Source organism: Eretmochelys imbricata, chromosome 3, assembly GCF_965152235.1.
Source record: "Eretmochelys imbricata isolate rEreImb1 chromosome 3, rEreImb1.hap1, whole genome shotgun sequence".
Taxonomy (NCBI): Eukaryota; Metazoa; Chordata; order Testudines; family Cheloniidae; genus Eretmochelys; species Eretmochelys imbricata.
The window spans coordinates 176,601,208-176,623,347 of record NC_135574.1 but is presented as its reverse complement, the minus strand read 5'-3'; the positions used below and the strand labels follow the sequence as shown (position 1 = coordinate 176,623,347).

Below are 22,140 nucleotides of genomic sequence, written 5' to 3'. Positions count from 1 at the left end.
CACACAATCATGATTGGGAGGGAAGGTGGTCTACTCCATAAAAAGAGAAACCCCTGTTCTAGACTATTACCTGGGGCACATAAGACCGTTAATGCGAATTCATCATGAAGATCTAGGGTAGACAGTTACCTTAAATATATAATGGTGTATTTAATTTATGCTACTATGCCACATAATTATGTGACAATTGTGGCTTAGTTATATCATGTTTATTACATATATCTGTAGAAAAAACAAATTGAAGCAGCAAACCCAAACAGCCATTATTTCAGCAGTTATTCTACATCTATCTTATTCTACAGAAAATTAAATTCTACAACATAGAGATGTGCTTCTTAATAATATGTAAAACAACAGTATGAATTACAGGCTAACAAACTCCATGTAACAGCCTCCTATTTCATAGAACAAGTAGATAGGAAGTATCCTTTAACTGCTCACTTTGAAACATAGCTTTAAAAAAACCCATTAAAATCTTTAATGAGTGCTTCTCCCTGCCTTCTAATTTATGGGCATTCTAATGTTCAATTTGTGTCTTCTTAGAATAGATATAATGGGCAGATCCACTGCAACCAAGGAGGGGGGGCAGCATATTGTATACCAGTGTACTGTAATAATGTAATTGTGGTGATTCAATATCAATATTATGAAAGCAAAGCAAATGCCATTTAGGTATTTCCCATTTAGACTGGCAATAACCTCTGTTTTGGTTTCTGAAATCTCAGTTGAGGGTTGGATATCTTCTGAAATCCCAGTCAGGGAACTGGTAATGGAATATTTAGCCTTCCACCCTTAGAGTCTCAGTTCTGCAAATTGGTGTGCTTGGAATCCCTTCATGTGAGTGGAGCTCCATGTGTGTGCAGGTTCAGTCCATGTGGAGAAGTTTACAGGCACAGAGGATGGGTTACCCTCTGACCCACAGAATGGCCCTGAGGCAAATCAGCACAGCAGAATTTACACTACCAGCGCCCCCGTGGTGGGAAAAGAGGAATTCTGTTTCCGAGGATGTCAATGCCATATTCCTTTACAATTTTTATCTTAGGAAGTCCTGAAATCACCATATATAGGTTAATTCACAAGGCCTCACATTTGGTACTGTTAGTCCCACCAAAGAGAACATGAGCATTTCCCCACCTAGAACAACTGACAGATGGAGTGAGTGGATAGCAAAGGAAACTTTGAGTCATTGCTCCAAGTATTTATCCTTAAGACATGAAGGTCAGAGAAGAAAGTCAGTTAGTCCCTATGCAGAAATACTCAAGTAGGGACCAGGACATTCCAGAAGATTCCACTTATAGAATTCCCACTGCATTCTTCTGTGGAAGGCAGGGAGAAGCATGCTCCCCCTCACTGCTCATGAAAGAAACCATGGGTTCAGCATACAAACCCCACAGGTACTCCTAGAATGCACAGATCACAGGGATCTACCAGGACACTGGGCCATCTGCCCAGAGACCACCTGCCACTGCATGGACTCTGGGTTTCCCACCACTGCTTCTCCCCAGGGAGGCCCCCTTTTTTATTTAAAGGTGGGCACTGCTGAATAATTAATATAGACTCTGGCTGTACTGACTTTCCTTTCTGTTTGTACTGGGCACACTGAGGGGGTGTGGACTTTCTGTGGCAGGGGCCCTCTGGCAGGTTCCTCATCAGCTTGTAACAGCCCAGATTCATGTACAGGTGTAAAATCTACCCCCAGGTCTGTAAATAATTTTGGAGACGTAGGGCCAGATCCTCAGCTGGTATAAATGGGCACAGTGCCACTGAAATCAACGGAGCTGTGTGCATTTACACCTACTTAGGATCTGGCCCATAAAGCACTCAAGTACTAAATATTACTTCATTCTTTTTCCTAAGTGCTTTCCTCTAAGTAAAATGCATCAGTAATATATACAGACAATTAAAAAGATATCTGCTGTGAATTGCTAGAGAACTACAGAACTCAAATAAACAAAAAATTGGCTGTTTTCCACTCCCACAGTGTAACAGGGGCATGCAAAATGAAGCAGAGAAACTCAGCAACTCAGCTGCTTCTTGGAAAGTTAACAGCATGTGACTACCCCCTTTCAAATTTTCCCTGTGTTTTGGCATTTGGTAAAGCAATATGACTATCATATCTTTTACTGGTTATATTTTAATGGCTTCTATTGTAATAGAACTAATTCTGAAATATCACAAAAAGCAAGACAGAAAAATAATAAGACAATGTAACAAGTTTAACATAAATCAGGTATGGGCTGTACACCTGGAATAAAATATATTCGATAGCTAATACAATAACTGATGACATGTGAAAAGCTCCCATCACCTTAGTATCTGAATGCCTCTCACAAGCTTGGAAGGAACATACATTCCCGCAAAGGAAAAGGAAAAAGGCACTCAGTCCATGTCCTGCTGCCAGATTAAAGCTGCTTATTCAAGAGGCTTTAATGTAAGTGGTGTATTTTCTGAAGCACATTCTGGGCATATTCTGCCCTCCATCTTCTTGGGAGGTCCGTAGAAAGAAAGTAGCCTTGTGTTGCACCCTAGATGTGACAACACTCAGACTTGCTGTACAAAAGTGCAGCACATTGGTTTGGAGAGATGATGACAGGAAGATGTAGAATGGCAATCTTGTATCTCGTTCATCTACTACGACAGATACCCTCCCCCTAACCCTCAGGAAAACAATCCTGAGAGAAAGTTTCATAACAGTTGGTAGGCTACTGTAGATCTGTCGTCACTGGGTTTACTCACATTTGAAAAAATTCCACAACAAAAGGAACTGGAAGATTGTGAAATGTTCCAGGTGTTATTACCCTATGCAGATAATGGGTCAAACCCTGCTCATCTTACGCTTGCAAGCAATCCCACAGAAATCCATTGGATTGCTCACATATGTAAAGAGAGCAGAGTATGTCCCAAAATCTGTTTCCATGCACCATCCTCTCTTCTCTCTCAGACTCTCCAAGATCAAATCCCCACTGTGGACTCAAATCAGAAATGAGAGTTGATGATGGCATTGAGTTTATTAGTCTTGGATACAGGCAGTTTAATTTCCAATATGATACAGAAGACTGAGCAGAAGGCCAAATCAAGCTAAAGTTACCCTGCCCCATTCGTGAGCAGACAGTCCTGCTACGTTCTGTTGATCCACAGCTGCCAGCGAGAGACTATGCTATAATACAGCCTCTTGCCACAAAAGCGGACACTAACAAGGCCTCAATAAAGGCAATTTAAGCTGTGCTTTAGATGTCAAACTCAAGAGTGGAATAGATTCTAAATGTAAATTAACAGCTAAAAAATTACTTTAAAATAAACACACAAAAGCTAACAGAAAATGTTCCATTCCTGGCTCTGAGAAACCTTTGGCCAGTGTGGCCAATTACAGTATAAAAAATATTCCAGAGAATGGTTATTTAAATAAATACAACTACATTAAGGGAAAATCCTGCCGGACTCTCTCTTCCCTCCAACCAGCACAGAATGCCTGGCTGGCAACAGAACCAGTACCATTCCACTACGTGAGGGTGTGGGTAGCAGGATATGGGGAGCCCACTCTGAGGCAGGCTGGGGCAAGATGCCAGGGAGCACTATACAGAAATGCAAGGTAAGTGTTTTGGGTGGGTTAAATTAGGGGAAGGATTGGACTGGTGGAGTTAAAGCTATACTGATCAACCTGCCAATCCCTGACATATATGGTGGGCATATCTCAGCCCAAAGGGTTCTACAGCCCTCAGGCTGACTGATGGCCACAAGAAAGCCCCATTGATCCTTCTGGTTCTGAAGGGAAGATGTCTTCTCCCCATGTACCGTTTAGGCAGCCCATGTACCGTTACTTGGGCAATGTCTACACTTAAAATGCAACAGCAGCACAGCTGTAGACACTACCTGTAGTGCTTCAGCGTAGACACTACCTACAGCAATGGGAGGGGATCTCCTGTCACTGTAGAAAATTCACTTCCCCGAGAGGCAGTAGCTAGGTTGACGGAAGAATTCTTCCACTGACCTAGTGCTGTCTATACTGGAGGGTTAAGTCTGCACAGCTACATCTCTCAGGGGTGTGGATTTCCCATACCCCTGAGAGATGTATTTATGCTGTTGTACATTTTCAATGAAGACTAGTGCTTGGGCTGTGCAAAGAGGATGAGAATTAGGCCTTCAATTCTTAAACAACCACAATCTGCTCTGTGATTTCAAGTAATCTTTAGGCTGTCTGGTCTATTTCTATGGATTCCTTGAAGAGGATACTGTTGTCAACTGTGGTAACTAACTTAATATCAGGTGGCATTGAAAAGGACATCTGCCAAACTCAACAATCGGGCTAGAATACCTTCGCTTATCATGAAAATTAGATTCCCATTTTCAATGAGACAGGAAGCATGTTGGAACACAATTGAGATAATTTCCAGAGGAAACTGAACCTCAGATGCAAAGTGATGTTAAGAATGTTATATATATATATATATATATATATATATATATATATATATATTTTCATTCTGAATATGGTATTTCCTAGTTTAAAAAAAAGTTTCTGTTTTATTTGTGAATTGTGCTATTTTGCAATCCAAAAAAACTATCACACACTTTGGCTCAGAGACACAGTCAATGTAATACTGAAATAATGCCCAGTTACTATTAGAAGTCATTCTTCTTTTTATTGAAATGAGGAAAAGGATTCCTTTAAAAATTACTCACAGGAGCAAACATGATAAGAGGAAAGAAAAAAGTGAGGACACTGTCATAGGCTCTGATTCTGCACCATTAAAGACAATGGGAGTTTTGCCATTTCCTTCAGTGAACGGAGGATCAAGCCCATAGGAGCTTTAATGTGAAAGCTTTTGCCAGGGAAAGTTCTTGTAACAACGGAGGTGTCCTGGGGCCACTGCATAGCCAGGGTTCATTTGGGTGAATGAAAGGTTAGGAGGGTGACAGAAAGGCAGGGACAAATAATCTAAAATTCATCAGAATATGTAGAAAACCCCCCAACAATGGCAACCTCCCCTCATAGGTTACTTGAAAAATTATTCCTTGAATAACATTTTACTCCCCCTCTTTCCCTCTGGACTCTCCATGCCTGCTCCATGGTTCTCCTTTTTGACCCCCAGGTGTCTGCATATATCAGCCCTCAAGCCACCATTGTTTTCCCTGCTCTCTGCCCTTCCCCCTTCTTTCTGCCTTTGCCCGACCACAATACCCAGAGGAGCAAAAGACGCAGGAACATTCACTTACCGAGGAGACATTTTTCCCCAAGAGAGTGCTGCAGAGAAAAGCAGCGACATGGCCACTCTGTACCTTCTAAATACAGTAAAAGCTTTGTTATCCAGCATGACGGGGGTATGAGGGTGCTAGTTAATCAAAAATTCTGGTTAACTAAGAGTTATACTTACCAATGGAATACCAATTTTCAAAGAATTAGAATACAATAAAATGAATAAAGTATAAAATAGAATACAGGTACTCCAATCCAGTAGCAGTACTGCACTGCAGAGTGGTTGGTTTCTTGAAGCACTTAGTTGTATACAGGTAACCTACTGTATAGAAAACTTTATCTTAAGACACTACATATCACTATTGGCAGTGCAAAGCGTACACCCAAATCACTAAAAATACACTTAACACTAAAACTATACTGAACATAATTTAATCTTTCACTTCAGGATCTTGCAGTGCCTCAGGGTCATCATTATCAACATCAATTATGACTGTAGATGTAGAAGGTGTAGAAGATTGGGCTGAATCTGTAACGACCCTATGACACACCCTGGAAGCTGCTTTTTTGAATAAATCCCTGATATCAGTTTGCTTCCTTGTCTTCTGCCTCTTTTGCATAAAAGAGCACAGAATGTGCAATTGCATAACCTCCTGGGCAGCACACTCGTCCCAGTTCCTAGACTGCAGATTTGTATTGGGAGATATCAGAAATGCCGGTTAATAGAGCTTTGTGGTTGATAAATTGCCGGATAGCACAGCTTTTACTCTAACATGTTGGAATGGATAGCACTCCAGGAGATAGGTTAGAGGGGAAACAAAGCATCCCAAGCTGTGTGTTAGAGTGGATTGCTCCTGATGAGTCAACCTCATTGTACATTTTTGTTAATCTTGACAGTTGATTATGGTAAATACTGAAAGAAAGACTAAAGCAGCCAGAAACACAAGAGCCCTATGCTCACTGGCATACAGAGATCTATCACTGTCATTTTCCACTCTGCAGGAAGGTGAATGTGTATATGATTCACAGTGGTTAACTTTACAGCTTTCCAATCAAGGGGGAGACCTTGTCTCTCGTTAACTTACTCCCCTAGGCTTCAGTAAATTAAAAAACACAGCCACCCCTCCAACTAGCCTGCAGCCAGGATGCCCTGGCCAAGATCTCAGACATTATGTCATAAACCTAGCAAAATTTTCCCTTGTTGGTAGTTGAATGGGAGAACTACAGGAAAAATGTCCATGGGTCACATAGATCTTTTGGGCACCAGAGCGCAGCCACTATTTCTGCTAGACAACTTTTTCCTGTGCTTGCATTCCTATTTATTTGTCATGTATATTCTTTAAAACAGCAACAAGCAAAACGCTTGTCTGTACATTTACTCTTAAAGGAGGAGCAGCGCAGTTTCTCTACATTGCTGTTTTCACCCTGCTTCTCTTGTAGCACTCTGCTATGGAGCCTATTTGCCAAATGATACAGCAGTGTGTGCATTCTTTGTCAAACAACACATTACTTTCTTTCTCCTCTTTCAGACCCTGGTGTACCAGGCCTGTGAGGCATCTCCCCAAGCCCCACTGACCACATAAGACAGGACCTCCCCAGGGATGGTCTACAGAGGGTGACACTAGGAGAAAGCTACTCTTAGTGGTCAACATCTCCAAAAGCCTGCTCTCTTCTTCCATGGACAGCAGGCCTAAACCTTAGCAAGCTGCAGGGTTGCCAACAACTGTGATTTTATCACAAGTCTCAAAATATCTGTTGCCTTTCTTAAAGCCGTAGCTCCTAGAGTCCAATGATTCAAAGAGAATCTCAGCTTTCAGTTACCAAAAGAAAAAATGTTTTTAGGTAGGGTGACCAGATAGCAACTGTGAAAAAACAGGACAGGAGGTGGGGGGTAATAGGCGCCTATATAAGAAAAAGTCCCAAAAAACGGGACTGTCCCTATAAAAACGAGACATCTGGTCACAATTTCTAGCACTTGTGGCTGCAGAGAAAAGATTGGAAACATGAAGCAACTGTGCCTTCAGACAGCTCAGAGAGCCAATAAAAAAAAGCCCCAAATCTATTATTGGTTTTAAAAAACTCACAATTTTTAAGCCAATCTCATGGCTTTTGATGGCCTGACTCATTGTTTTTGAATGTTTGGAGCAGGCAAAGCTAGTGCTGTCAATTTTTTCAGAGGTTTGTGTGGAGGGAAGAGGAAGACTTGATGATTGGTGGGAAATGAAGAAAGGTCATAAAGAGTCAAGATTCGTTATGGAAAGTTCCAGAGGCTATAATTAAAAAGAAGAGGGGAAAAAATGCACTGTACCCTTTCCCTCTCTTGTTCGTCCGTGAGATGTCTGTTTAGACTGTAAAGTTTTATAAACTGACTGTTTTGGGGCAAGGGCCAGTGTTATTATGGGGTATTTAAAGCACACAACACACCTTAGCTGCTACATAAATAATAATAAATATTGAACATTCATTTAAATAAACTGGACAACATCAATGAGGAAAAGCTATTTTCCAGGGTCTAAGAGGATGCAAAACCATTAAAGGTTACTTGATACTCTTCTGGAGAGAGGATTTTTTTTTATTTGTTTTTTTTTCTTTAAGAGACTTGAGTTCACATATAGCTGAAGTTATAATGGTCATAAATGTAAGTTATAAACCTGGTGATTTCCATGTGGTCCATTAAGAATGCTGTGCACATAACATAAATCCCTTATTCACCATGACTGCAGCAAGTCAAAGACCATTCAAGGCTAGAAGAGCAGGGCTGTTTCAGATAAAGACTAAGGTGCACGGACAGACTACTGAATATTGGAAAGACTGAGCAGCACATATCTGCATTATGCCTGGCTTTAGACACTATTACTAGTCCTCCATTTTTATGACCAACAAATTCACAGAGAAATTCAGAAAGGTAAATTTGTAGACTTACAAATGGTAAATATCAGGGCAGGGTTTAGGATAGGGGTGGGCAAACTACAGTCCGCGGGCTGGATCCGGCGCGTCAGAGCTTTGGATCCGGCCCGCGGGACTGCCACCCCCATGATGCCGTGGGCCCCGCACCGCTCCCAGAAGTGGCTGGCACCACATCCCTGAGGCCCCTGGGGGTGGGGGGGGTCGGGGCGAGGGCTCCATGCACTGCCCTCGTCAGCAGGCTCCACCCCCGCAGCTCCCATTGGCCAGGAACGGGAAACTGCGGCTAATAGGAAGACTCTCCCCACTTCCCACAGGGGCTGCAGGGGCATGGTGCCAGCTGCTTCTGAGAGCAGCACAGGGCCAGAGCAGGCAGGCAGGGAGCCTGCTCTGGTCCCAGTGCGCGCCGCTGCCACCCCAGAGCCACTCCAGGTAAGCGGTGCCAGGCTGGAGCCCACACCCCGAACCCCTCCTGCACCGTGCCCCTGAACCCCCTGCCCTGAGTCCCCAGCTGCACTCCTCCTGCACCCCAACCCCCTGCCCTGAGCCACCTCGTACACCCTGCACCCCTCCTCTTCCCCAACCCCTTGCCCTGAGGCCCTTCCTGCACACCGCACCCCCTCCCACATCCCAATCCCCTACCCCAGCCCTACATTTATGGCCCTGCATGCAATTTCCCCACCCAGATGTGGCCCTCGGGCCAAAAAGTTTGCCTAACCCTGATTTAGGAAAAGTGTGTCAGAAATCCAACGTGACTATGGTGGACATAAAAGTTCCATTTCACAGAGCTCAGATCCAATCCTGCTAAGCATTTAAGTGCATGCTTTACTTTAAGCACTTTAGTCCCAACGAAGTCAACAGGAGTACTGAGACGCTTAAGGGCTTGGCTGGGTCTGGTCACAGGGTGATCAGGTTCATAGACACAAAAGTTGTGGTAGCAAATTATCATAGATGCCAGTAGGAGCAAATTGGTAATAAAGAAGAACGCTGAACCACACAAGACAGTATTTACATTCTCTTACCATTCTTTTCATTCCCAAGTAATTTAAAAATATATATGTATACACTTGATGCTTACCTTTGCATTTACCAAAGGTAACTTATTTAATTCTGAATTCTGCGTTACTTGTTTATAAACTGTTTTCCCTTTAAAAAGGTTGGGTTTTTTAAAAAAAGTTCATGTCTGTAGTGTACTTCTCTACAAAGTTGCTCTAGTGCTAACAATTATCAGATGCAATAACCATTATTGCAGCCTTTAATAAATAAAGCATTTATTTTACCATTATAGTAAACAGTACAGAAAACCTGCAAAAATTAGAGTTACCAATTACAGTTGCTCCCAAACAGACTAATGCACTTCCTTTTTTCACAAAAATGTGTACTGTTAAACAAATACGCCTTGTGCGTCAAAGCACAGCAGATCCCTTATTAATTTCAGTTGCACACTCAACTCATTTGATGCCTGCAAAATCGTCATTTGTAAACACGAGAAGGCTTGTAAAAAAAGCCAAAACCCAACTCATTTAAATTTGTGAAGAGGAAAAGTTTGTTTTCCCTTCCTAATAATCACCTACAAACTGCATTTCAGCAATATCAGGAGTAGAAACATTATTTTCCAAACCACAATGTGGACAAATAATTCTTTTCTTGAAGGATCCCCCAGCCCTTCACTGAATATCCATTTAATAAGCAATAATAAAAGCTGAGTCATTAAGAGAAGACACAGTTGGTTCCTGCCTTACTACTGACTTATTTATTTCCCGGTGTCTGGGAGAGATTCTGTAAACATGGGGATTCTTTGCAGTTTACAAAAACTTCCAGAAGACTTGACACACAAATGCTACATACCCCTTATTGCTGTCATTATTAAATATTCATTTTGGCTTACCATAGATTCACTGATTAAGAGGAGGAGAAGAGCCTCTTCTATGTTGTCTTGAGGGCAGTACAGGCTGAAAGACAAAAAGGTTTTTATAAACAAGATCAGGAATTAGCCCACCAGTCTCTATTTTTAATGTCACAAGAGGACCAGTAACTTGAAACATCTCATGTATGATTCATTTGCTATATAATACCCTCTTTTTCAGATCCACACAATTAAAAGCTCTAGTGCGTATTCTAAAATGGACTATTTTGACCCACCAGAATCTTCATCCCATTCCACAACTGAGATAGCTGTTTAGTCAGATATTTTCCATTCATGGGAAATAACTATATACTCCAGATTTAGGTCTGGGTTTTTCATAAGGCATTTTGATTAGAAGTTGAAATAAATAAATAAAAATGAACAAGACTACATGGGTCAGTAGCCAAGTTGGCACTGAGGAACACTTCATCCACACTTTTTCCTCTCAGAGTGGAAACCAAAATAAAGAGCTGTGCTTACTTGTCTCCTGTGTATAGCTGGGGTCTCCGCTGAAGAAGACTGTTAACGTAAGAGTTATCTTCCTTGTTCATGAACTCAGGCAGAGGATCAGATAAGGGGCTCCAGTAACAGTCTTCACTCAAGGAGTGGAGGAGCACTTCGGCTAGCTGTTTGGCTGCTGTCTACAGATTAACAGAAAGCACCAGAAATTATTAAAAAGGCTCTCACATGCAGGCGGCATGTCTTCAAGCAGGAAACATAAGTACAAAACACACTCGGGACCTGACTTTCAGAGGTTCTGAGCATTAACAGTCTAACTGAAGTCACTAGGAGCTGCAGGTGCTCAGCTCCTCTGAAAATCAGGCCCTAGAAGTTTGGATGGTCCATTCTAAAGTGGCAGAGAAAGAGTAAGAGAACTTCTGGAAGAAAGGGACATGTTTGATCAGGCAAGTGAGAAGTGATTCCCCCACGGATATTTCAGGCCCCAGCTACACTCCAAATAGTTGGCTCTAACCACATTCGCAGCTTTCTCTGTCTGAAAAATTCCACCCTTGTCTCAGCCCAGAGGGTAATATTTTGGTTTTTTTTACATTTAAAGGACAATCCCTTCAGCTGTTTGAATTATACAACAGTGAAAGAGAAACAACCTATTTGAGTATTACTACTCTTTTTGCTCCTACATAACTTCAGAACAACAAAAACAAAAATTTTCTGCAGGGATGGGAACTGTGACATGTCCTTCCTTGGGCAGTACATGGGATAAAGGAACCTTATGCATCTCCCACCCTCACTCCCACAACGTAAGGGCATGTCACCATCTGGTCCAGGAGATACAATGTTGTGAGCAAGCTGAAGTGAATCGGAGGAACCCTTATACTAGCATTTCCTGCCTTTTTGTTCAAATGTATCCAATGCATCCCATTGGTTCTTGCATAGAACATATGCAGATTATAACACATATATGTGTACACACACACACACACACACACACACAATATTACATATAAAATGCATGGTGGGGAACAACTAGGCCTGCCACATTAGTATGTTTTGCATATAAGATAAGTATACCTATAAATACTAATATGTCAGTCCTAGTTGCTCCCCACCATGTATTCTAATGTCAAAAATAGTAGGAATGACCTCTCCAACTTCACTCCAGTTTATCTATACCTATGGAAAGTTCCTATTACCAGATTGCCAAAAACAAAAAACTGTTGATGCTGACTTTTATTGTTTCTTTTTTGACCATCTCATCACACAAGGATATCATCTTGTTAGTTAAGATGCAATAGTAGTAATGTGCAGTGTTTCTTGAAAACTGGAAAGGAAGGTTTCATTTCTATACTGAAGATAGATAATGGCAAACTGATTTGAATGGCTGGTATTGGAGAAATACTGCTCCACATAACTCCTTGGAGCCTTTATACTTCCATGCACTGATAAATGATGGAAAGCTATCTGCTAGTAACCAGCCTTTTCTACACTTTTTATAACATGTAAATATGAGCAAAATACCCTACAGTACTGTGATATTAGCCAATATCATTTTATCATCTCAGCATATAACCATTTAGTCAGTTTCACGCTGAGGATCCAACTCTCTGACATTTTTTTCTAAAGCCCTGGGGATAAGAAAAACTGCACTAGTATCAGTAAGATCTCTGCAGCTCTGCATGAAACTATGACCGTGACTGGGATAAAACAGCTCAGAAGAGAGAGGCCCCAAAACCTTGGAGTCTGCTTTGACTGTAATGTACAGTACAGTAACACTGTAAATTAGCTTCAATTTTGTTTTGAATAAGACCAAACAAATCAGAACAATCCAAGTCTCTGATTTATATTATTACTGCCTTTGGCTAAAAAAGCATCATTGTGCTTCGAGTACATTGTCAGCCTACAAGCGAAATATGCTCATGTGTTTAATTTTAGTGTTTGAAAAACTAGTTTAATTAAGTATATTCTTGCCCTAATCCCCGGTCAAGAGCTCATTTTTTTAAAAAAAGTCCAATGGTATAGTGGTACAAACACCTCCTAATTTTCCCTTGGGATTAATCTCTCCTATGTGGCACAGCTCACCCTGCAGTACACAGAAAGCAGCATCCAAGTACCACTGTGTCAGAGTTTTGGAACAAGAAATGCTTATGCTCATCAGCCCTTCAGTAGAGCAATGTTATGGTTGAGCAATAAAATCCTCCAGAATTCTGATCTTGGTCTGGAAAGTGATGGGACCATTTCAACTGTATCATTTTTTTAAAAACACCCATTTCCATGCCCAGCACAAAGATAAGCTCCTGAGAATACGGAATAAGCTAGAAACCACCTGGTGACCTAGAGATCTTGAGCTGACACAGAAGAGACATTGTCAGAATGGACAGAGAAGTTCCAGAATGACACATATAGGTCACACAGAGGGACCAGACCTGACATGGACTCAAGCAGGAACACACCCAGAACACTCATTGTGTACATGCCCAGTATACTCATTCATTTTAGCCCTGGATTCGTATGGTAGGTGGACACATTCAGATCAGACCACCCTTGGGACCTTGTATCTCCTGCACCTAAAATCATAGGTAAAAAGCACAGCCACATCTCTTCCTCTGGACTCATTTTGGATCGAATATATGGACAAAAGTTGAACCAACACAAGGCCAGTTTAGTCGTCCAGATCTCAGTAACACACAAGACCATGACTTTCCAGGTTTAAGGGTCTTCATCCATGACCAAAAGCCTGGGTAACAGCAGTCTTATTAAGAAGAGGCCAGTTGACATTAATCATATATTTGGATGACTACCAGCCATTGCTGGGAGACAAAGCCCTGAACAAGAACAATAGGACAGATCCAAACTTTGACTGACTTATCCATTCCTGAGAAGTGGCCTTTTTTCACCTAGCCATGCTATGTGAGTTATGACAAGTACCAGAAAGTCTCCCATTTCAGGGCTAGCCACTGGTTAATGATGCACATCAATGATGTCCCTGCTACTTCCCCATGTTCCATATTTTTAATATTACAATTGAAGCACACACAAATATAAACCTACGAATAAACTATCAGCTCCCCCAAGAACAAAACTTCCATAACTTGTGACAGGCTCTGGCCGCTCTCTAACATGCACAGGTAAATTCTGATGTGTCCATTTGTAAGAGGCCTTTGGAAAGACAGCACACAAAAATGGCAATCCCCAAGTATCATCCCCAATTACATTGTTCAACAGAGTGCTTCACAGAGAGAAAATGTGCCGTCTCAAATCTAAAAGCACTGAAAGTTCCAGGAGGGAAAAAGATTCAAAAACAAAGCACTGCTATGTATTAATGTGAAAAAGCATGTGTGCGTCTGAGTGTGAAAGAGAGACAAAAGACAGACATTATCAGCTGGATAATCCAGGGATGCCAGAAATACAGGACATATTTTGTTTCACGTTACAATTGCTTTGGTGTGAAAAATAAAATAAAATAAAATAACCCACAAATAAAAAAATACACTGAACAGAACAATGCTTTCAAAAGAGGCAGAGAAAATACACACCTGTCCAGATTCAAATGCTTAGGTGCGTCTGTTGGGGTTGTGTGTCACCACAATGTCCAACAAGGGCATCAGTCGGGGGAGGAGCAGGGGAATCTTGTTCCTCAGCAATGATTAAGAAATTAACTATCCAGAAAGCAGATTAAACTGACTTCCCATCTTTAAACCCTTCCATACATTTCCTTACCATTTTGAAGCTCTGAGTAGCTTTTGTTTCCACAGTCCGTAATACTTCTCGCAGGTCCCTCATTCCTTTCACGATGTTTCTAACAGGAAGGCAAAAACAGCATGTTTAAACCAGACTCCTTGTGATGCACATCTGCTATGCAACAAACTGTCTTTTTAAAAGAAGAGAAAATAAAAAGGATAATCTCTCCAAAGTTAGGCTAACGACATAAAGCAAGTCACTCTGAGGCATAGGAAAAACAATGGCACTCTGAATGAAGCAATCTCGTTAGCATGCCTATCCCAGATGGCTTCCTATGAGAAAATCACATTCACATTTGAAGAACAGAGGAAACATTTGGAAGCCTTTCATGGATCATATTTATAAAGCAGATGCTGCTCCTCTTTTTGTGTACACACTGTACTGGTTTGTATTAAACTGAGCTTGCGTATGTTCTTAAATGACTATTCCTTTTTGGTTATGTTTAAATGTTGTATCACTGAGAGTAGGTAGGGTGAGGGGGTTAGAGCTTGTCTATCCTGGAAACTTTTACCAGTGATTCCAGTAAAATTATACCTCTATAGTTAAACTGCTGTAGTTATACTGGTGTAACTCTCCATGTGAATATGCTGATTCCTGAAGAAGAGTGGCTTTCCCCCTGGTTCCAAAGTGACATAAGTTAAAGAAAAAGGTATATTTATACTGGAGTAAGAGTGATCATGTGGGCAGTTATGCTAGTCTAACTAAAGCAGTTTAAATTCACATTTTAGCTTATATTGGTATAACTTTCCTGTATAGGTAAACCCTACACTCGTTGAAACAAAGAGAAAGAAGAGCTGGGCACCTACAGCAAGACTTTTTCTATGAACGTTTCGTTGAATTTTAAAGCTCATTGGCTTCAAATGTGTTCCCGCTCCTTCCCTGTTACGTTCCACAAACATTTTAACAAAGAAGTTTAATGGCAGAAATGTTTGAGGAAATAGCAACATGTTAACATCTATCAAAAATATTTGTGGGAAACAAATTACATATTTGTAATCATGGGCGTTCACACTAAAAACTTCATTTGAGGAGATGTGCTCGTCCAATGAGGGAACAGAACCACACTGCATGACCTTCTGTCCAATCAATACTAATCATCATATTTCAAATTTCAGATCATGAATTCTCACAATGATCTGCTCACAGACAATTTACAGACAGAAATCATTTTGAACAACAAATGGAGGTGTAAAAAAAAATCACATGCTGCTCAGAGACCATAAAAAAAAGAAGTGAAATATTTTGAGCAAGTTATTTGCTGTGAATTATTCGCTCCCCTCTAAACAGAAAATATGGTTTGGGTTTGTCAGGGACAGGAAGCTTCAGGAGGTTTCTAACTCTGGCCTTAATCTTGCAATGAGCTCTCCAGATGCAGGAGCAGGACCTTAGTCTGCCTTTTTGAGGGTCAGAGCAAGAATGGAATTCAATAAAATCTTATACTTTTTAAACACACACGGAGGTAAATCTGACCCAGTATGTGTGAAAGCAGTAAGTGTGCAAAATGACCAAAGATTCTGTTTGGCTGCTTTTTGTTTTACCTCACATCAAATAGCATTCTGCACCCACACCAAAAAATATAACAAAAAGCTTAACAAGCAAGTCTCATGATAGGATTGGTGTTTACCAGTCCAGGAAAGCACTTGAGTACACACCTAAGCATATGAGAAGTCCCACTGACTTCACTGGGGTTAGTCTCATGTAAGTATATGCTTAAGTGATTTCCTTGATCGGGGCGAAAAAAAGTTAACAAAAACAAATAAAAAAAAAGACTGTAAGCAGTGCTATTTTTGCCTGAGAATGGATGGACACAGAGATGAGTATTGGAGTTAATGAGCTGACTCGGATTTAGCCACAAAGATGGCAATATTTTACTCCAGAATAGACATTTGAATGGCCATTTTAAAGAATGTTTTATGACTATTTGTGAACAATTTAACAAAGAAAAATGTTGAAAAGTTATGGGTGTACTGGGGCTTTGATGTATTATGGCTTATATTGGATACCAATGAAGCCCTATTTAATAACACAACACACTTTGGCTAGTGCAATAAACTCAGGACAGACAGCTGCAAGGGCAGGGTAGAAAACAGTCCCAGAAGGTTAAAAGGCCCTCCCCTCCCTATCAACTGAGGAGGGGTGACTACAGGTCAATCAGGTTCTGCTGAGAAGGGGTCACCAGAGACCAATTAGGATCAGCTGAGAGGGAGTTATGTTATACCAATAAAATAAAAACCAGCAGGATCTTATTAAAGGGGAAAAGGCAAAATACCACATTTATTGTGAATATAGAAAGAATCATAGTAAGTAGTTAGTTATAGCTATAACATTCCATTCAATCTCATATTTATTCACACATACATTCATTCATACGAACACACACACACAGGTTCTGCAAGGTTGTTATCATAGTTACCAGCCTTAGAGTTGCTCATGCCAAGCCACTGGCCAGGTGGCCTGAACATGAGGAGGGAGCAGGGCCTTGTCAGATGCACATCTGGTGCTCCTGGAAGTTGGTTTGCAGAATCAGACCCCAAAGTTCTCACTTTCCAGAGTCCATTTTTATAGGAATTTCTTCCTATGCCAGTCTATGGGAATTGCTTCATCATGCTGTTGCTGAATCAATCAGCAGATAGCACATTCCTGACGGCTCCGTGCTGCCAGATGTTATCTTGTTCTTTGGTTCTCCCAGTCTTGAGGCTGTTGGGTGGATTCCAGTCTGCCCTCCAGGGGTCATCTAGTTATTTCCACTTGAAGCCTTCTTCAGCCAATGGACACTGGATTCTTAGGTTGGCACCTCCCTGATCATTCAGTTATTATCCACACCAAGCATCCATCCACATACATCCTCTATCTCTATTTTAATCACAATTGTTAATACAACAAAAGGGAGGGGAGTCTCTGGGTGCTGTTTCTGTTGTTACAGAGTATTGCTTTGAGTCTTTCTCTGTGTGAATTGCTTTGAGAACAGACTCTGTACTAACGCAATTAGCAGCTTGCAAGTTTCACACATAGAGGGAGAGAAACAGTACCAAGAACCAAGAGACCTCTTAATTAGTAATACCCTGGAATTTAAACTATGGGGAATCAAACTCATTTGTGATTTTAATACAGAACTTCTTTAATATGATCCAACAGTTACCTGAGGGCAATTAGGATCAGCTGATTCCAGGGCTGCATGAGACCTTTTTAAACCTTCCCCTGCCAACAACATCACACAGTGTGAGAGGGAGCCCAGGTTGGTGGGACAGAGGGCTCAGCAGTCCCACAGTCCAGGCTGCACCTAGGAACCCCATCACAACTGTATCCAATTAAAATTACAGGGCAAATTTAGACAGACAGTATGTTATGAACCAAACTGGAATCTGGCCAGGTCACTCAGATCAGAGGTTTTCATTCAGGGGTATACCTACCCCCTGGAAGTACGTAGAGGTCTTCCACGGAGTACATCAACTCATCTAGATATTTTATTAGTTTTACAACAGGCTACATAAAAAGCACTAGCAAAGTCAGCACAAACTAAAATTTCATACGGACAAAATGAGAAAGCAAGCAATTTTTCAGTAGTAGTGTGCTGTGACACTTTTGTATTTTTACGTCTGATTTTGTAAACAAGTCGTTTTTAAGTGAGGTGAATCTTGAGGTATGCAAGACAAATCAGAATCCAAAAAGGGGTACAGTAGTCTGGAAAGGTTGACAACCAATGACCTAGTCAGTGGCTTTCAACCGTTTCAGATTACTGTACCCCTTTAAGGAGTCTGACTTGCCTTGCATGCCCCCAAGTTTCACCTCACTTAAAAACGACTTACGAACGAAATCAGACATAAAAATACACAAGTGTCACAGCACACTACTACTGAAAAATTGCTTACTTTCTCATTTTTACCATATAATTATAAAATAAATCAATTGGAATATAAATATTGAACTTACATTTCAGTGTATAATATATAGACCAATATAAACAAGTAATTGTCTGCATGAAATTTTAGTTTATCCTGAGTTCGCTAGTGCTTTTTATGTAGCCTGTTGTAAAACTAGCAAATGTCTAGATGAGTTGATATATCCCCCGGAAGACCTCTGCATACCCCCAGGGGTACATGTAACAATGGTTGAGAACTTAGTCCTAGATTAACACCCATCCTGCAGCAAAAAGTGCCATCGGAGTTTTATTGACAGCAAGTCATCAGGATCTCATTTTTACATCTTATTCAGTAGCAGCACATCACAGTTGTCTATAACGGATGGAAGCGTTCACCGTGAGATGAGTGCATTACAGAAAACTTCTCATTGTCACTCCTCTTGGGTACAGTTTTACCTGCTTAAACTGTGTGCAGCTGGTGCCTTTTGGAATGACATCTGGCTACAGTATCAGACAGTATCAGCTGTGTACCCCCTAGATTGGGACACTATAAAAACACTGGCAACAACCACCTAAAAAACAGTCTCAAATATTGGCTGGATACAGTCCAAGGAGCACAACAAGCTGTAGAACAGCGAATAATGAATCAAGCATTTGATGAGAGCAGTGATATTAGGGCAATGGCAAGTAGGAATCCAAGTAATGGTTAAAAATAAACCAGAACCTAAAAAAGAAGTATGCAAGATATTAGATTGCAATTCCTAGAGGACAGCTTGCTTACTTACCAGTTTTCATTAGTAGATAAGAACTGGATAAGTTCTTGGAGGATAGGCCCATGAATGGCTATTAGCCAGGATGGGCAGGGATGGTGTCCATAGCCTCTGTTTGCCAGAAGCTGGAAATGGGTGACAGAGGATGGATCACTTGATGATTACCTGTTCTGTTCCTTCCCTCTGGGGCACCTGGCATTGGCCACTGTTGGAAGACAGGATACTGGGCTAGATGGAACTTTGGTCTGACCCAGTATGGCCATTCTTACGTTCAGAGAGGGATTTTCAAAAGCACTCAGCACTGACCTAACTCTGCTTCATGGAAGCCAATGGTAAAACTCCCACTGAAGTTCTGTCTACACTATGCTGTGGGATCTGAAACGTCCAAGGCTGAAGCACAATTTGGGGGTAATGTTATAATACAGTTTGAGCCAGCCCACAAAGCAAAATCAAAGTGTGTTTCACAATGTTCAAGAACTGCCCCATGGCACCGCGGCTCTGGATAATATATAAAGGACTATACTACAGAACGAATTGGACATGGGCAAGGCCTTTCCTGGGATACAGGATTAGGGAGGTAAATAAATGAGCAGGCTGGAGGCAGAATGGCTGTACTAGGTAAAATAAAGGGGAACATATAGGAAACCATTTACAGTGGACAAGATAAGAAAGGATAAATTAAGCCTTGAACAAAAGATGATGTAAAAGAGTAAGTTGTTCACGGATAGTGTGTGCACAGACACAGCATGGGACTGTTTCCTACGAAGTGACCAGCCAATCCCAAAACATGTAATGCAATGTATAGTAAATGCAATGTAATGTGTAAATGCATATAAAGGAAGTGGTTTGCTGTGCACCTCTGGATGTGTGGTACACCTTAGACCAGGGGTGGCCAACCTGAGCCGGAGAAGGAGCCAGAATTTACCAATGGAGCGACACTTGTGCTAGAACAAGTGGTGGAGCTTCACAGAAACTGCAGTGCAGACAAGGCCCAACAGGCTACTTCCCTTGCGTAGCCAGCAACCTCGTTTGTGAACACTGTGACACCACGACGGCAACGATGCTCCAGGTTTGATTTTAGCTACGTCTGAACACGGTTTATGATACAATTAAAGTGATAACAACACCTTACACTTTCGTAGCATCTCCCACCAAGGATCTCAAAGCACTTTAAACACACTCATGAATTTACCCTGACAGCACCCCTGTCATGTAGGGAAGTATTATTGCCAGTGTTCAAATGGGGAAACTGAAGTAGAGAGATTAAGTGACTTGCCCGAGTCTGTGGCAGACGCAGAAACTGACATCATGTTTTCTAAGTTCTAGTTCTATGACCTAACCACTAGACCAACAATAATCACAAACAAGTGTGGAGCAGAGCTAAATGAAGAATGGATTTTTAAGTTCACTAGTCATTCTGAAAAAAAAAAAAAAAACGGAAATCTTTTTTTTGGGGGGGTCAACTGAAAATGATTTTTTTTTTTAAATGTTCAGTGAATCAAGAAGTATAAAAAATAAAATTTGACTTGGGCAGAAACTAAACATTTTATTTTGACCTGATTCTTTTCTATTTAAATTTTGAGCATTTTGACAAAAGCCAAGGAGACCTAGATTTACATATAGCGCCGTGAGGGAAACAAGGAAGAAAAGAGCATGAGGCATTGCCTTATAAAACTTTTAGCCCAGTGGCTAGGGTAGTCTCTGGGGTTGTGGGAGACCCAGGGTCAATTCCTCCTTCTGCCGAGTATGAAGAAGGGATTTGAATTTGGGTCCCCCACATTATAGAAAGGTGTCCTATTCACTGGGCTATGGATTATTCTGCTGGGGGTCTCCCTGTCTCTCCTGTTGAGGCTGTTGCACTTTTTATAAATAAGTGAACAGTCATGGGAGCAGGGACTTGAACTTCAGTCTACCACATCTTCGGTGGGTGACCTAACTACCAGACTACAGAGCCATTCTCAGGTCTTTCCCTGGTCCAATTACTATTCATTGTCATTATGAATGACTCCCATTGACCTCAATGGGCTTTGGGTCAGGCTTTAGGAAATAATGTCACTTAAGAGCCTAAGCATGTTTACTGTGAAAAGACGGCAATGTGATCACAACAGCATAATGCAAAAATGTTGCTTGTTTTCATTCCTATTAATAGAAAGAAAAGGAGTACTTGTGGCACCTTAGAGACTAACGAATTTATTTGAGCATGAGCTTTCGTGAGCTACAGCTCACTTCATCAGATGCATACTGTGGAAACTGCAGCAGACTCTATATATACACAGAGAATATGAAACAATACCTCCTCCCACCCCACTGTCCTGCTGGTAATAGCTTATCTAAAAGCCATTTCCAGCACAAATCCAGGTTTTCTCACCCTCCACCCCCCCACACAAATTCACTCTCCTGCTGGTGATAGCCCATCCAAAGTGACAACTCTTTACACAATGTGCATGATAATGAAGTTAGGCCATTTCCTGCACAAATCCAGGTTCTCTCACTCCCTCACCCCCCTCCAAAAACCCACCCCCATACACACACAAACTCACTCTCCTGCTGGTAATAGCTCATCCAAACTGGCCACTCTCCAAGTTTAAATCCAAGTTAAACCAGAACATCGGGGGGGGGGGTAGGAAAAAACAAGAGGAAATAGGCTACCTTGCATAATGACTTAGCCACTCCCAGTCTCTATTTAAGCCTAAATTAATAGTATCCAATTTGCAAATGAATTCCAATTCAGCAGTTTCTCGCTGGAGTCTGGATTTGAAGTTTTTTTGTTTTAAGATAGCGACCTTCATGTCTGTGATTGCGTGACCAGAGAGATTGAAGTGTTCTCCGACTGGTTTATGAATGTTATAATTCTTGACATCTGATTTGTGTCCATTTATTCTTTTACGTAGAGACTGTCCAGTTTGACCAATGTACATGGCAGAGGGGCATTGCTGGCACATGATGGCATAAATCACATTGGTGGATGTGCAGGTGAACGAGCCTCTGATAGTGTGGCTGATGTTATTAGGCCCTGTGATGGTGTCCCCTGAATAGATATGTGGGCACAATTGGCAACGGGCTTTGTTGCAAGGATAAGTTCCTGGGTTAGTGGTTCTGTTGTGTGGTATGTGGTTGTTGGTGAGTATTTGCTTCAGGTTGCGGGGCTGTCTGTAGGCAAGGACTGGCCTGTCTCCCAAGATTTGTGAGAGTGTTGGGTCATCCTTTAGGATAGGTTGTAGATCCTTAATAATGCGTTGGAGGGGTTTTAGTTGGGGGCTGAAGGTGACGGCTAGTGGCGTTCTGTTATTTTCTTTGTTAGGCCTGTCCT

The 22,140-nt window shown here is 41.4% G+C and overlaps 1 protein-coding gene across 2 annotated transcripts in view; it reads right to left on the bottom strand.

Annotated features, from left to right (window-relative positions):
* TTC7A (tetratricopeptide repeat domain 7A) overlaps positions 1-22,140 on the bottom strand; it is a 265,462-nt gene that overhangs the window by 201,742 nt on the left and 41,580 nt on the right. For both annotated transcript variants that reach the window (XM_077813878.1, XM_077813879.1), the window contains 3 exons: positions 14,181-14,259; positions 10,485-10,645; positions 9,987-10,050 (listed from right to left, as the gene is read on the bottom strand). In XM_077813878.1, the coding sequence (XP_077670004.1) occupies positions 9,987-10,050; positions 10,485-10,645; positions 14,181-14,259 (304 nt within the window). The remainder of the gene's footprint in view (positions 1-9,986; positions 10,051-10,484; positions 10,646-14,180; positions 14,260-22,140) is intronic.